Source organism: Boleophthalmus pectinirostris, unplaced genomic scaffold (assembly GCF_026225935.1).
Source record: "Boleophthalmus pectinirostris isolate CB_2022bp ecotype Guang Dong unplaced genomic scaffold, ASM2622593v1 HiC_scaffold_20, whole genome shotgun sequence".
Taxonomy (NCBI): Eukaryota; Metazoa; Chordata; class Actinopteri; order Gobiiformes; family Gobiidae; genus Boleophthalmus; species Boleophthalmus pectinirostris.
In genome coordinates, this window is record NW_026571153.1 from 25,648,461 (window position 1) to 25,665,771 (window position 17,311).

Here is a 17,311-nt window from a genome sequence, read left to right on the forward strand (position 1 = left end):
GCGGATCTTAAAGAGACAGTTTCTGATTTAAATTTATTGGTAATCGATGTTATGATATGATTTTAACACAAGCTGAGTGGGACATGTCTATTGTATTGTTTTATTGTGTTTTTGTATGTATTAGATTGTACTTTGTATTGTGTTTGTGCAGCACTTTGGGCAGATGTGTGAGATTTGACTTATGAGATAAATGCTCTGTACATCACGCACTGTTTGGTAAAAGCTTCTCAGTAAGAAAGAAAATTAGACTGTAAAATATAATCTTTTGATTTTACGTCGCATTGTGTCAGATAATGACTAATACAGAAGCTCCTGACAGGGCCACCTTTTATTGTCCAATCAGGAACACTTTTAATATACGAATACTTCCTCTACTTATAAGTAATTACATAATTCTACTTCAAATTCTCATGGGACTTTTGTGTGTTACAGTTTTGTGTTGTTCAAGTCCCACTTCCTTACCATAACACAGATGTCAACATTACTTGAAAGTTGGACTGCGCAAAATTTCTAATGAAGGGTACGTCACCGTCTTGTCTCAGTGGAAATGTTTCTGCTTTGTCAAGAATGTTCTACAGTATAGATTAAACTTATGTAGACACGCAGGTTACAACACTGTGCTACATTACATTTCAGATCTGTGGAGAGTCACCCCACAGAAGGAATTACTGTATTTTTGAGCAATAAAAACACCCGTAATGAATAAACGCTAGATGGATATGTTTAATATCACACCACGGAACATTCCAGGCAAAGCAATAACATATCCATGTAGACCAGGCCTGTCCAAACTATGGCCCGTGGGCCAAATGCGGCCCTCAAACTAATTTTTCTTGGTCCTCAGGCTTCCAGGTGAATTGGCCTGAATTACCTTGCATCAATTAAAAATAAACTTTTTACTGCAAGTTTTTTTTTTTGAAAATCTACCTTGATGAAGCTAAGATTTAATATTTAGTGTGGGTTTAAGGATCTTAGCATGAATAAAGACTGAGGGCTCATTCTGAAGTGTTAAACATGCACATATTTCAGTTATTCACTGTACTGAGCACAAGTCTACGGCCCTCAATCTGCTTTGTCTGTGTTTAGAAATGTGGCCCTTGATGAAAACATTTGGACACCCCTGATGTAAACAAACAGGTAGTTGACCCTGTGCCAGAAAAGTTACGCAGTGCACCTTTAACATCTTGCTAAGAATAAAAATACTGCTTCTACGTATAAGCAATCATGTCATTATGTTTTATCTAATTCTCAAGGGACTTTTGTGTGTTGCAATTTTATATTGTTGAAGTCTGACTTCCTTATCACCTCGACCACAACATAATACTTACTTTAAAAGCAACTCAACTGCAAATACTTTTTTTGCAACGTGAGCTGAAAATGACTCATTATTGCTCAAGGGTTTAAACAGAATCAAAACCTTTAAGAACCTTTTTCGACAGGCACGTGCAGAGTATGGCTTTGAGGGCTCTTTACCTGATTTTTACTATAAGAACTAGTTCATTTTAAATAGTTTGCAGTGATCCAGTCATTCCTCACCAGTAGTAGTAGTGGGACGGGCCCCCCCTGCTCCCGGCGTAACTCTCGCCCGGGGGGGGGAAGTCCTTCCCAACTGCGTTGCACCACCAGGACAGGGACTGGCCCATGTCCACAAACAAGTAACGTTGCGCTGAATTGAAAAAGAACTATGTCAGGGTAGCCGCGGGGTCTTAAAAGTCATAAAAAGGTCTTATATTTCATGATCTTAAATTAAGGCCTTAAAAAGTCTTAAATTATGTTGTCCAAGTCTTATTATTTTCACAAAGGTCTTACATTTCATTAGCCTATTTTTTTGTATACTCAACCGGGCTGCAGTGCAATGTTAAATGGAGGGAGGACAAAACAGCAACAACAACAACGTGAATCATGTAACGTGAATGAACGTCTAATTTGGAGAATGCTCAAACAATACCTAGCTTGTCTTATTATGATGTTATAAATAATTTTTTGGCCAGTTTAATTTAAGCAATGCATACGACTATAAATGAGTTCTGAATGAGATTTAATAATAAAAGTATAAAAGTATTTTTGGATATTTAAAGCAGTGAGTAATGGTCATTATTAGAATTGGATCTGGTGTTTTTCGCCTGCATAATGGGTGCGATGTTGGTTTTAATTTTCATGTCTTAAAAAGGTTTTTTAAAAGTCTTAAATTTGGGATAATCAAACCTGGGGATACCCTGTATGTTTCATTACTAAATTTACAGTAGTAGCTCTTTACACTGTTTTTACTCGGTTGTTACTACAGGTTACACTCAGCACTGTTTCTCACGTACCTTATGCATTCTGAGCATTTTAAGTATTCACCATGAAGAGTTTATAAGCACTTTTTTGTGTTCCAGTGAAACTAACAATAACTAGCATGCTAACAGACACTTCCTTATTAGCAGAAAATAAAAAGCTCTTAATAATGTAATGCCAACAGTATGCAGCAGACTTATTTTGACCTTAAGAGCTGCTTATAGAATATGCAAGACACGTTTTGCTCAAAGACATGAGTAAAAAACACGTAGAGGAGCTTAAAGTGAAATCTTTGCAACTTACGATTCTCAGTTAGTGTTGGAGACTTCAGATATGACAGTGCTAATATTGTACCATCCATACATCATTTTATTTATAGACTGTTATGCAGGTGGAGGCAGAGGGGGGAGGGCTGGAAGAGCATACGCGCAGATGGCTTCACTCCGGTGGGATGGTGGTAGTGCACAGTCCCCCGTAGAGTCGAGCTGGTCCAGATCACGTCATGTCATTTCATGGCCAAAGATTACCTCATTATAAAGATTAAAGGGCCCGTATTACGCTATTTTCTGATCTCTGTTATAATGTTGTTTCCTCATCACAAACAAATCTGGAGTTGTATTTTGTTTCATTCACACACGTTTAACACGCAAGTTCTTCTCTCAAACAGAAAACAGTCTGGTACACATTGTGATGTCATGTGGTAAAACAGAAAGTGCTCCACTGTGTTTTTAAACTCCATACATCTTCATTACAATCATTTGGATGATTTCAGACCTGGAACTGCCAATCTCTATTGAAATAAAGGTAAAAGTAGCTGTTAAGATGAAAACTAAAGCTTCATGACATCATGAGGTGTAACAGAGCATTTTGAGCTTGGGAGAAGTGGACGGACTAATAAAGGGTTACTCAAACATGTGTGAATGAAATAAAATGCAATTTAACACGGCTTCAGACTCAAAAGAGTTAATTTTGCATAACATAGGTCCTTTAAATGTCAAATTACAGATCTGTTGACCAGGTTTATGGTCAGTAATAACTATTACTTTAACTCACAACAGCTTCACAAAGTGGTGCCATAATTCAACCCCAAAGACGTGATTGTTGTCAGTTGAAAGGACTTTGAGACATAAGATTAACACGACAAGTTTGTGGAGCCGATCCCCAAAACATAATTATAAGTTTCAACAATTGAGTCATAAATTTGGATCCATAAATTTGTACACACACACAAACACACTCACACACACACACATGCACACACACACACACACACACACACAACACACACACACACACACACATGCACACACACACACACATGCACACACACACACACGCACACACACACACACAGAGTCTGATTGTATGTTTGTTTCTCTGTCAAAACATCATTTAGTTTTTATATAAACTTAATCCAGGATAAACACTATAATTAAACCCAGTAACTGAAACGCACCTTAAATGTGTCTCAGGGTGTGACAGGTGTTTTTGAAAAGACAATTTCAGGAAAGTGATGGTGCCAGTGCTGTTTGCCAATAACTGAACACAAGAATGTGCCTTGTATGGACTTTGGTTTAATTAAATGTGTCTGCAAGAATTTAGAGGGTGCCCATGTCAAAGCTCCATGTCAGGTTAAATATAATGTACAAAAAGGAATTGCAAAGCAACATAACACAAGAGCAGAGACTGTTGAAGAATTCTGGACAAATACTTTGCTTTTTTTTTTCTTTTTTTTTAGCGATGCATGGCTATTTGTGTTTTATGTTTTAATAAACATACAATATAATATGTCAAATACTATAATCATATTTCAAAATATGAATTCTTGGATTAGTTTGTGTTTTCGATCTTTTTGTCAATTCTTCTAGAAGCATTTTCCAAATATTATTAATATTAATGTCTGTTTTTTGATACTCTTAACAACTCTATTAGGCACTAGAGCCCAGCTGTAAAAGGAATAGAAATAATTATTATAACTCATCTGTACAGTTTATTTTAAGACCTTTATTGAGTTAAACTGATGATGTGCAATGGATATTGTTTACACATTTGCAGCATTGACGTGTGATGTCACTGACATTTTGAGATGTCCGTTTAGGACCTGGGGAACATAAAACCAAGCTTGGAGAACATTGTTGTGGCAGTTTCTGAAGCTAGTCTGACTTGTATTTGTTGTAGTTGTGTTTTTACTCAGGAATCTACCTCATCTTCACAGTCACATTTGTGTGGGATCCAGAACAAACACTTCTTCAGTAAAGAAAATGAGTCTGTTCACAATTGAATCTACCTAAAATCAGTTGGGTGTGATGGACATGTAGATTAGCTAATCAGGACACACATGGTCTGTTTCAAAACAAGTATGGCTGCTTAAGGGGAAAAGAAGGTAACAAGATCACAGGGGAGTGAAAAACATTACAGATTTCTGCAGAATCATTGAGCGATGACCAATGACCTCCTTTGTTTCACCTGCATCACTGAAAGAAACAAATCTGATTGGACAATTACATTCTCGAAATGGGAGTGGGGACTGAACTGGTATCCCTCTGTATAAAATATACGGAGCGATATCTGTCTGGATTTACAATCTCGATCCTCATGGATATGTGTCCTTGAACTACTCAGGCATGAAACATCAGGGTCTGCATTAAACGTGTGCTCCTGGTTTGACTTTTGCCCACAGCATGAAGGTACTTCAAGGTGCTCTGGAGATAACTAAGGATCCACCTGCAAAAGAAAAAAGAAGATAAATCTATGAATGTGTTCCAGTGAAAGCTAATCTGAAGTAGCTGTCATTGGAATAACCCTCGTTTGAGCCTAATACAGAGGAAACAATGAACTCACATGATATAAAAATACTTACCTTAAAGGAGAAGCTGTAGGGACCTTATCTGTGAGCTTTGGTGCAGTCATAGACTGTATAAAAAAGCAGACTAAGTGAATCTGACATCACCCACAATGTTCAGCTCCACTCAAATGAAGTTTCCGATGCTAACAGTTACAGGAGCGAATCTAGAGCCAGGCTAGCACTTTAGCTATGTCCAATCATATATACGGTCTGTGGGTGCAGCACATACACAGTTCTTGAGGGCTGTTTATGACTGACTCAGTTTAAAGAGCCACAGAAGCCTCACACTTATGGTGTTATCTTTGTTACACACTGAAACAGAACAAACACAGTTTTGTATGTAAATAAATTCCTGTTCTTAATACTGTATGAAACTTGGCTCCAACTTCGCTCCCGTAACTGCTAGCCTCACTGAGTTTCATTTGACTAGAGCTGAGCACTATGAGAGACATCACACTCTGTTAGTCCACTTCTATATACAGTCTATGATCCAGCCCTGGTGACTCCTCCTCCCTGCATGTGCTGCCTGAGCGTTTACTCTGAGCTTAGCCAAGGATGGTCCCTGATGCTCTGCAGAGTCACACGATTCTCAGGATCCTTCTTCAAACAGCGCTTCAGCAGGTCTCTGCAATCTGTATTCACACAAACAAGAGGCTACAGTCAGCGGTGTAAGGTCATGAAGTCAAAGTAGTAAAATACTGTACTTAAGTAAACACTTTAGGTATCTGAACTTTACTTAAAGGTCCTATATTATGCAAAATTGACTCTTGTGAACTTTAAGACAGGTTATAATGCTGTTATGTCAACAAAAACATACCTGGAGTTGTGCTTTGTTTCAATCACACATGTCTCCAAAGCTCAAAATGCTCTGTTCCACCTCATGATGTAAATTTAACAGCTAACTTTAATCTTTTGTTCAATGAAGATTGGCAATTCCAGGGCTAAAATTATCCAAATGATTCTAGTGAAGATATATAGAGTTTAAAAACACAGCGGAACACTTCTTGTATTACCACATGCCACATTACCGCAAGGTAGAACAGAGTGTTCTGAGCTCCGGAGACTAATAATACAAAATTAATAATAATAAAGAATCAAACATGTGAGAACAAAACAAAAACAATCCTCATGTTTTGAGGAGATGACAACATTACAACATGGCTTAAAGGTGCATTGTGTAACTTTTCTGGTAGAGGGACCATTAGATGCTTTCCTCCATGGAGACAAGATTGCTTTGTTTGAAATGTTTCACAGTATAGCATTAAACCTCAGATCTGTGGCAATCAGAGTCAAAATGTCTGTTTTAAGTAAGTAATTTGGAGCTATAAAACCACCTGTAATTGCATAAATGTAATGTAGAGCTGTTTAATGTCATACTGTGGAACATTCAGGCAGAGCAATGAATATCCATAGAAACAAGCAGGTGATGGACCCCCAATCAAAAAGTGAGACAGTGCACCCTTAAAAACAGGAACACTGTGTCAGTCAGAGTGACATGGTTGGAGCTGTAGTTTACCTCTTGAAGAGAGGATGGAATTGGGACACTTGGTTCTTGAGGCGATGGTCTTCTCTTGGACTAAAGGCATTCTGTTAAAGAACACGTTGAACAGAACCAGCCCGAGCTGCCAGGCCGTGGTGGGATCTGTCATGTACTTGTGCTGCCAGAACCACTCTGGAGACGTGTAAAGGAGAGAAAACGAAAACAAAATATGTATTTATTTTAAAGGTGCATTGTGTAACTTTTCTGGTGGAAGGTCTGCCAAATGCTTTTCTCCATGGAGATGTTATTGCTTTATCTGGAATGTTTCAGACTATCTTCATGGAGACCAAACCAGACCAGTTTACAGGTCAAATCTGTGAAGAGGTGACCCCTCTCACAGTCAGAATGTCTGTTTTATGTTTAGGTATGTTTGAGCTATAAAAACACCTGGGATTTAATAAATGTAAAGTAGAGCTGTTTAATGCCATGCCGTGGGACATTCCAGGCTGAGCAATGACATATTAATACAAAACAGAAACAAGCAGGTCATGGATCCCCAACCAGAAAAGTTACACAGTTTCAGCTCTATTCTAAAAGAAGTCTAAGAAAGTAGGCCATGTTTTCATCATATGATTCTAAGCAACAATAAAGAGGGTAATATAATCACTCATAATAATATGCCTGTAAATTTGAATAATTTGTGTGTGATTATAAGACTTCGTGAGAGTTCATGATTAAACAAATGTCCATGTGTTGTTTGCAGGTTTCATGTTGACACAGATTCGGGACTGGCCAAATTCCTGTCAGCCATGTTTGGAGTTCCTGTGACCTGTGGGGAAATCTGCAAGCTTAAATTGGAACTGTGAAACTTAATAAGAAACAATCTTACGTTTTGGAATTAACAGAAAAACGTAGTATTGATTTGCAGTTTCAGAAATAGAACAGTAAGAGACAGAGAGATAAACAGACAGAAAGACAGACAGACAGACAGACAGACAGACAGACAGACAGACAGATAGATAGATAGATAGATAGATAGATAGATAGATAGATAGATAGATAGATAGATAGATAGATAGATAGATAGATAGATAGATAGATAGATAGATAGATAGATAGATTAAATATATAGTTTGATAAATTATAATTTTTCACAAATTACAAATAGAATACTTTGACATTTAGACCCACTAAATCTTCTACAGTCTTGACCTTTTTTAAAATATGTGTACATTTGGTATTTTAACCTGAATAGCAGAAGTTAATCAATACATTTACCATTGTGATTTGTTTGTTAAAATCAGAAATTCACAAATAGACAGAAATAGAAAGATAGACAGTAGGGTTGGACAGTAGGGTGGTGAAAAGTATCAAAAATCAGAAATAATCCCACATGATCCCGCTTTACAAAATTTGACCTCTTCAGTGTAATCTTGAACTTTATAAACACCACTGAGGAACACCTAGTTAAATTTTAATTTAGGCTGAAAATTTCATTGTATTCTAAGTGTTTTATTTCCTCATGATTGTGGTATTAAAATCAGTATTGAGTAATAAACCTTTTCCTTAGAATATAAATCAAGTTTGACAACATATAGATAGAGAGAGACAGACAGATAGATAGAGAGAGAGAGACAGATGCCACACCTTCACTGAACTCCTCTGACTGTGGAAACATGCAGCGCTCTGGCCCCCTCCTGCTTGTAGCGCTGTGTCTGGTCCAGCGGGGGGCACTGGAGGTCAGAGGTCAGAACGACACAGAGCCGGTGGTTTTGGAGGGAAAGTGCCTGGTGGTGTGCGACTCCTCCCCCTCAGCAGAGCCGGCAGGGGGCGCTCTGGGCCTGTCCGTCAGGTCAGGCGGTGCCAGGGTGGCCTTCTCCGCCGTGAGAAGCACCAACCACGAACCCTCTGAGATGAGCAACCACACCATGACCATCTACTTCGATCAGGTGGGTTTAAAGGTGCATTGTGTAACTTTTCAGGTGGAGGATCCGTCAAACGCTTGTCTCCATGGAAATGTTATTACTTTTTGTCTGGAATGTTTCACAGCATGGTGTTTAACCCTTTCTATCTTCACGGAGACTAAATCAGACCAAGTTACAGGTCAGATCTGTGGAGAGGCAACCCCGCTCACAGTCAGAATGCCTGTTTTTCGAGGTATTTTTGAGCAGTAAAACCACCTGTAATTGAATAAATGCAGGGGTGGACTGGCAATTCTGAACTTTTCCATCCTTTTCTGGTCATTTGCTCATTTGTCAAGCATAAATTGCATAGGCCTAAAACGCGACAAAGAAGAGTGGGTTACTCGTTGGTTTTAACACATGTCAAAGATGTCAAACAGAAAACCTAAGGAGAAAGGTAGATGAGAAAAGGTTAAAGACAAAAAAACTAAGTCACTTCGAAGTGACTTAGGTGTTTTTGTTAATGAACAATCAGAAATAGTTAATCTCTGTGTGTTTTCTTCTGGCAGGCCTATTTATAGGGCTCTTCTTTGGTCCCAGTACCTCCCTGACTAAATGTAATGTGGAGCTGTTTAATGTCACACTGTGGAAAATTCGAGGAAGAGCAATGAGATCTCTTTGAGGAAGATATGTTTTACTTTACAATCCACAGATGTTGAACGTAGTGGTGCAGCTTTAAAGCCTGGTGTCCACTGCATGTTTCTTTCATCAGCTTTTTGGATTTCACACTACACAACAGGGATCTCCAATCTGTAGCTCAGGAGCTAACAGTAGCTCTCCACCTCTTTCCAAATAGCTTGAAAATGATTTCTGTACTATACATATTGTGCTGAATGACTCAAATTGGATGATCTACTATTGAAAATGTATCATTTGGATGCCAAAATGTGTGCACTAATAAATGGATAAAGGTTTATGTATTGTATAGCGTATAGGTATCTACCTGTTCCCCATCTAAGGCTTTCCTATGCTCAATTTCTTGTGAGCGTAGGAAAAATTTGTAGCTCTTTGGCATTTTGTTTTTGTAAAGGTAGCTCATTGGACGAAAGAGGTTAGAGACCCCTGCCAGACAACATGAGGAATTAAAGGTCCTATATTTCACAAAAAAGACTTGTGAGCTTTAAGTCATGTTATAAAGTTTTTGCTTAAAAACAGACCTGGAGTTATGTTTTGTTTTATTCACACATGTCTAACTAGTCTTGCACCATTAATACGTCATCTCGAAGTTCAAAATGCTCTGTTCCATCTTGTGATGTCATGAAATGCTAGTTTTCAAGTTAACAACTCCTTTTACCTTTAGTTGAGTAGAGATTGGTAATTCCAGGGCTGAAATCATCCAAACTCTAATGAAGGTGTGGAGTTTAAAAACAATGGAGCACTTCCTGTATTAGCACTTGACGTCACAAGGTGGAATCAAGTGTTTTCTGTTCTGAGAGAAGAGCTCCACATATGTTTTTGAAGAGGAAACAAAACAACAGATCAGAACATAGCGTCATAAGGGGCCTTTCATTCAGATCTGATTGTTCTCTGTAAATCCATGTGTGTTTTTCTATCTTATTTTAATTAAACAAAAACAACTTACTTCTGCTTGAATTACTGTTGTATTATTGCAGCTGTGTTATTATTCTTTTTTTTATTATTGTTATTCTGTTGTATTTATTAGTTTAATTAGATTCAGTTAGAGAAATATGTTTCATCAGATTCCCAGCAGATTGATTGACACTGGCTCCTGACTCAGCTCTGACTCATTATGACTGACAAAAACAGGTCAAAACAAAAGCTCGCTTTAAGTAGTTTTTGAGTATTGATACTTTTTAGGAGTATAAAGTAGTGCTTTAAGTAATGAAGTAAAAGTACTGTACTTAAAGGTGTATTGTATTTTCTGGTGGAGGGTCCGTCAAACACTTTTCCCCATGAACCTTTCTATCATCACAGAGACCAAACCAGACCAAGTTACATGTTAGATCTGTTGAGTCAGCATGTGTTTCTAAGTATTTTTGAGGAGTAAAACCACATGTAATTGAATAAATGTAATATAGAGCTATTTAATGTCATACTGTGAAACATTCCAGGCAGAGCAGTGACATATCCATAGAAACAAACAGACAACAACAACGTGCACCTTTAAGTTTGTATTTGTTTTTATTTAATTAGTGAAATATGAGCTGCATCATATTTGCCTGCAGCCTGTCATTAGAGGTTATGCACAATAGACTCTTGTGAGTTTTAGGTCATGTTATATTGTTGTTACCTCCCAATAAACATACCTGGAGTTTTTGACCTTTATATAACCTGAATAGTCCCACGGAGAATTTCTTTTTCAGGGGGGTCAGTCCATATTAAATCAGCTGTCCTCCCCTATGAGCCATCTCAGATTTGGCTGAAAACATTTCAAAAAAAATCTAAAATGACTAAATGAAAGAATCTAAAATTTTAGCTCAATCCCTTGAGTTGTTGCTGAGTTATGGCCCCTTGGAATTTTGGGGCTATGCTCACTTTTTTTGAAGCCTTAATGTATAAGTATGTTTGAGAGACCATCACTTCATAAAAAATAGAGCTAGGAAAATGAGTATTATTGTAGATTTTTGGTCATGGATTCTGAATCTGTTGTCAAATATTGGGTATCTTTATTAATTGGGGGGCTAGGGGCCCCCAAAATCTCACATTTGGTTGCTGCTCATTTTTTATTTTTATTTTTTGAGGTCCAAGATCTATTTACTCCAAGCAGATATTTACAAACTAACTGTTGAACCTGAATATTTGAGAGAAAGACTCACACTTTTCTGATGGTGACATGATTTTCTGATGGTGTAGAGTCCTAAATGTGGTCACAGACCAAATGTGATCTTTTTGGCCCCTTCTTTGGACCCTTTCTCCATGTGGGCACAGTTAGATGTTGATATTTTTTTTTACCAGAGAAACTTTGGCATATCCTGATTAGTTTAAAGTAATAAAAAACATCTACAATTAACTTCCTTCAATTCAAATGGAATTTTTGGAAATGAGCTCTCATGGGTCATTTTTGGTGGAGTTTAGGTACTTTTCCACTTTTCAGTTGCCTTTAGTAGCATTAAACATTAACTGCTTGTTATAAGGGAAGACAATTGGAGATTATTTGTGGCTACATTGCTTGGAAAAGTGTTATCCTTTAAGAATGTCATTTAAGATTTGTAATCCTTTGAGAAAATTCAACTATTAACATTGTACAAAATTATGACAAAAGTTTTGTTTGCATTATTTATTCTATTTTTATTTGAGGAAGATAAGTGCTCTGTAAAGCGTCTTTATGACACATGTCTGCCAAAAGCGCTATATAAATAAAGACTTAATTACTTGCTTACTTACTTACTTACTTATACTAATATATGTTATTTCACACAGAAACATCTTTTCGTGGTGTATAAGTAAAGCAACAAAAGTTGAGATAGAGAGTTTTCAACTTCCTAGCTCTATTTTTTATGAAGTGATGGTCTCTCAAACGTGCTTATAAATTAAGGCTTCCGAAAAAGTGAGCATGGCCCAAAAATTTGAAAGGGCCATAACTCAGGAACGACTGAAGGGATTGAGCTAAAATTGAGATTCTTTCATTTGGTAATTTTTCAATATTTTGTTTAAGTTAAGAAATTATCCTGGGGTCGCTATGTGTTTAGTGTTAAGGAAAACAGGAGCACCCAGAGGAAACCTACACAGGCACAGGGAGAACGTGCAAACTCCACACAGAAAGGCCCAGAAACAGAATCAAACCCAGGAACTTCTTGCTGTGAGGCGAGAGTACTCACAGCTTTCACATCATACATCCTTGTTGAATTTTGTTTCATGGTAATTGGTAATTCAATTCATTGGTAAATCAATGGTAATTTTCAAGTTCCTTTTTCCTTTAGTTCAGTAAAGACTGACAACTGCAGGTGTGAAATTATCCGAATGATTCTAGTGAATGTGTGTGAAGTCTGAAAACACACAGAAGCACTTCCTGTATTACCACGTGACATCACAAGGTGGATCAGAGTGTTTTCAGTTTGAGAGAAGAACTCTGCCTAAATATGCAGACTTTGTGTGTTAATGAATGAAACAAAACACAACTCCAGGTCTGTTTGTGATGAGGAAACAACATAGATCAGAAAATAGGTCATTTAATCAGTGCTACTGCAGCCTCTACAGCTCCATGAGTGAAGGGTGGAGGTGCACGTAAGCTATCAAGGGCGTCTTCATTTTTTGTTGCACGTGTTCATAATTGTGCATGTAGTCTGTAATGCTATTTGGAAAGAAAACAAGAATTCACTTTTGTATTGTCAGTCAAAACACCAATTATCATATTTAAGGTTCTCATTTTATTGACAGTCTTTGCATTTCTTTTCAGATTCTGGTTAACGTCGGCGGTCATTTTGACCCCGCCAGGAGCGTTTTTGTAGCGCCTCGAAAGGGAGTGTACAGCTTCAGTTTCCACGTGGTCAAAGTCTACAACAGGCAGATCATCCACGTGAGTCCGGCCACAAGCAAGAATGTGTATGGCTCATATTTCTGCAATTACTCAGCCTATTCACTTGTAACAGAAATTGGCACAAACTCAGCATATACTTTCTAAGTATAAATTAACTTAAGGTGGAGTGGATGTTTATTTTAAAGCACATTAGTATGGTTTTATGGCAACACCTGTGTCACCAAATCTCCTCTTGATACAGCACTCTGGGCTTCTGGGCAGGGGCGAAGCCATGGGGGGCTTGAAGGGACACTAGCAGTGCTCAGTTATAGCTCCCCTGAAGGTTTTTGCCCCAGTTTCATAACACATCCAGTCCCAACTAAACATGTTCAAATGGCAACAGTACTATGATTATACGATGTAACCAAAGATTTTACAAAACACATTTTAATGCATCTATTCAGTATTCTGTAATTAAATACATTTTCAGAATACTCTACATCACTGCAAAAGCCCAGCACGTGCAGCCATCATCAGTCAGTGCTAGATACCCTTAATATGCACGGTTTAAATGTGTGTTAAACACGTGAGAATGAAACAAAACAGAAGTCAAGGTACGTTTGTGATAAGGAAACATAATTACATAACTGAGTGTTCAAAATTAGACTATGATAAAACAATAATTCCATATCTGGATTTATAAATTACTACAAGAGCAGAACTACTTTACGCATATCAATAAAAGGCTCTAAATGAACATGTCAAGTGTGGACCCCCATTGAAAACCTGAGCCTCCCACAGCTCCTCTGCCCCTGCTCCTCTCCTTCACAGAGATGATGGACAGAGGAGCAGAGAGGACGGCACACACATGTCCTCCGTGTGGTAAAGTGCCATGTTTTATTACAGTGTGACTCATATTAACAGAGAACTTAGTATAATGTGTGGGCAGGTCTCTGTTGTTTCTGTGTATGTTTTTTCTTTATCACGTGTATGTTTCTTCTTTATCATAGTTCTTTAGAGTTATAAACTCCTGTCTTCAAAAAAAAAAAAAAAAAAAAAAAAAAGTGTGTGTCTGCAATGTCTGTGATAAACTTAGACTTAGACAAACTTTATTGATCCAAAAGGGAAATGATTTGGACACAGTAGCTCACACATCACAATATATTACATTAACAAAGAGCAAAAATATAAATGATAATAATACATTTAAAATAAGTAGCAAAAATAGCAAGAGACAGGTGTCAAATAAGGCATAACTGTATAAATGTAAAATACAGAAATGAAAAATATAGAAAGATAGTAATACAGATACAGCTAATTCTGAGCTGAGCACCTGAGAGAGTCACAGCAAAAGAGTGGCACAAAAATCATCTAGTTTGGTTCTTAGGAAAATCCTGATCACTCTACATCATAGACTGTATAAAAGAAATGGACTAAGCGAGTGTGATGTCACCCATAGTGTTAAGCACCGCTCAAATGATCCTCACGATGCTCATGGTTACAGGAGCAAATCTGGAGCCAGGCTCTATGTTATGAATAGGATTTTTTTGACGGACAAAAACGCCAAAAAGCAGCAGTTACAGAGAGAAATGAAATACTGCACTCAGGTCCAGGTCAACAGCAGCACAGATAATAATAAGAATAAATAGTTTAAAATATTGTATGTCAAATAAAACATCTTTAAAAGACAGCCCCCAGACGCTCCCTTTTTCTTAAGTGAGTTGCAAGTCAGTGCTATTTTGTAAGGGTGCATTAGTGTCTGGGCTTTTTGACAGAATTGATTTGTTTCAAAGGCATCAGGGTAAAAACTGTTCTGTAGTTTCATGGTCCTGGCCTGTAGGTGGCACAATCTTCTGTCTGATGGAAGAGCTGTAAATAGTCCATGTGCTAGATGGGTAGAGTCTTCCATGATGCTGTAGGCTTTTGTCCTGCACCTGCTGATGTAAATGTCTTCCATGCAGGGCAGATTACAGCTGCAGATGGACTCAGAAGCTTTAATTACCCTCTGCAGAGCTTTCCTCTCTGCCACGGTGCTGCTGCTGAACCACACAGTCATGTTGGATGTGAGGATGCTCTCCATCGCACACCTGTAAAAGGCCTTCAGGACAGAGGGGCTGAGACCTGCTCTTTTGAGGTGCCTAAGTATAGGCGTTGGTGTCCCTTTTTCACTATGCAACTGGTGTTGTTTGACCAGCTGAGATTGTTCAGGATTTGGACTCCAAGGTATTTAAAACAGGAGACAATGTCCACTGCATCTCCACTGATGTATAGAGGAGAAGGGGCTTTAGGTTCCCTGCGGAAATCCATGATCATCTCCTTTGTTTTCTTCACATTGCTGCATAGATTGTTAGTTTTGCACCAGGTCTCCAGCTGACAGACCTGCCTTCTGCTCATCGTTGATGAGCCCCACCACTGTTATGTCATCAGCAAAATTCACTATATGATTGGATGAATAGTGAGCCACACAGTCATAAGTCAGCAGCGTGTACAGAAGGAGCCAGAAGAGCCTCCTGGGGAACTTCCTTTTTTGTACCTTAAGGCTAGCGTATTCCACTCATATATTCGGTCGATGCGCCACATTAAACTCAGCCACAGCCTTAAAGGGATAGTTATAGTGGAAGTAAAAGCGTCAGTCACTCAGAACAGACAGAGATTCATAAAAGGTAAAACAGCTCGACATAATCATCAAATTATTTAGGGTAAAAACGCACATATAGCCTCTATTGATACTTTGCAGCTGATGTCATCAATATTCCCTGGGCATGTGATGCTAACTGAAAGCACTACTGTCAGATCTGAGCTTTATTTTAACATATTCTGACCAGAAAGAGCTGATTTAGCTGGAACTAGAGCAGTTGAACAGTTTTTCAGTTAGTCACTCTCACCTTTTTGTTGAAAATCAAACTCCTAAACAGGACAATGAACGCTTTTATTGACCACAGGCTCCTGAAAATTAGACCACAGAGATACATGTAGAACACCCCCAGCGTAACATTACTGCAAAGTATCTATATCAGGTGCACTCTGTAGCCTGCTTGTCTCCATGGAGATGTTAAACACTTCCTCTTTTGTTCCAGGTGAGTCTGCAGGTGAACAGCTGGCCCGTGCTCTCAGCCTTCGCGGGGGACCAGGATGTGACCCGAGAGGCCGCCACAAACTCCGGTCTGGTCGTCATGGAGACCGGGGACAGGGTCAACCTCAGACTGGAGCGAGGACACCTGCAGGGCGGATGGAAGTACTCCACCTTCTCCGGCTTCATGGTCTTTCCCCTGTAGAAGGACGTGACCCAAAGCTTAAAATGTCTCAAATGATTCAGTATTATAATGTTTGAAATAGTTCTGTATTTGCCTCATAACAGCACATGGTAAACAGTCACAAAGCGCTTTTACAGGAGCCACTCACTCATTCACACACACATTCATACACCTGTGTATGCAGATACTGGGAGCGAGTGGGGGTTAAGTGTCTTGCCCAAGGACAGAACAACTGCATTCATCTGTGGGAACTGAATTTTGCATCTCCAACCTATGGGTCAGTGGATCTAACCACTCTGCAATGATGCTTATGGAGCAGGATTCAAACCACCAACCTTTGGATCAGTGGGCACTCCAACTGAACTACCGTATTTTCTGCACTATAGGGCGCTCTGGATTATAAGGCGCAGTGTCATTGAATGGTCAATTTTTGAACTTTTTTCATATATAAACCGCACTGGACTATAAGGCACATTAAATGAAACACAACAGTTAGATAAGTCAGTCAAACTTTATTCAGTTGTAATGCATAAAAAAATACTGTGTGAGACCGCTAAATTCACAATAACTCATAATTGTTCAAACTGTTGGGCAATTACAGCGTCCAGCACGCCCACATCCCTCTCGTCATTATCCGAGTCAGTGTTGTTACTCTTACCTGGCAGTTCATGATGATTCGGGTCTTGGTGAAAGCTCAGACCACAGTTGATACTGATCCTTAGCCCAGGCGTCCACGATCCATTGGCAGATCGTGGCGTAAGTCGCTCAGCGCTGTCTCTCTGTCTTGGTGAATGTGTGTTTGTCTTCTTTCATCCACTGCTCCCACGCAGCTCACACTTTCACTTTATAACAGCCTTAAGTTTAAAGTGGGCGTTGTAATCGTGTCTCTTGACAGGTGCATTTTGACATGAAAAGGAATCACAGTATGTATTATTCCGCGATACTTACACTACAAGTGTAAGTGCAAGTGTAAGTGCAAGGCTTTGTAGTTTACTAAAGTCATACTAAGACACCCGAATCAATTCATATATAAGGCGCACTGGATTATAAAGTGCGCAGTTGCTTTTTGATGAAATT

General features: G+C 38.6%; 1 protein-coding gene across 1 annotated transcript; it reads left to right on the forward strand.

Annotated features, from left to right (window-relative positions):
• The first annotated feature begins 3,839 nt into the window (after nucleotides 1–3,839).
• On the forward strand, nucleotides 3,840–16,255 carry LOC110153852 (cerebellin-1-like). Its single transcript, XM_055156200.1, has 4 exons — nucleotides 3,840–3,863; nucleotides 8,342–8,551; nucleotides 12,921–13,040; nucleotides 16,058–16,255. The coding sequence occupies exons 1-4, from the start codon at nucleotides 3,840–3,842 to the stop codon at nucleotides 16,253–16,255; spliced, it is 552 nt and encodes a 183-aa protein (XP_055012175.1).
• The last annotated feature ends 1,056 nt before the right edge of the window (nucleotides 16,256–17,311 follow it).

What these genes read in the sequence shown, in the direction of transcription:
- LOC110153852 (XM_055156200.1), top strand. Translation starts at nt 3,840, where the DNA reads ATGGACTTTGGTTTAATTAAATGT. An exon ending in TGACCATCTACTTCGATCAG is followed by an intron (nt 8,552 to 12,920) that starts GTGGGTTTAAAG and finishes ATTTCTTTTCAG; the next exon opens with ATTCTGGTTAACGTCGGCGG. An exon ending in ACAACAGGCAGATCATCCAC is followed by an intron (nt 13,041 to 16,057) that starts GTGAGTCCGGCC and finishes CTTTTGTTCCAG; the next exon opens with GTGAGTCTGCAGGTGAACAG.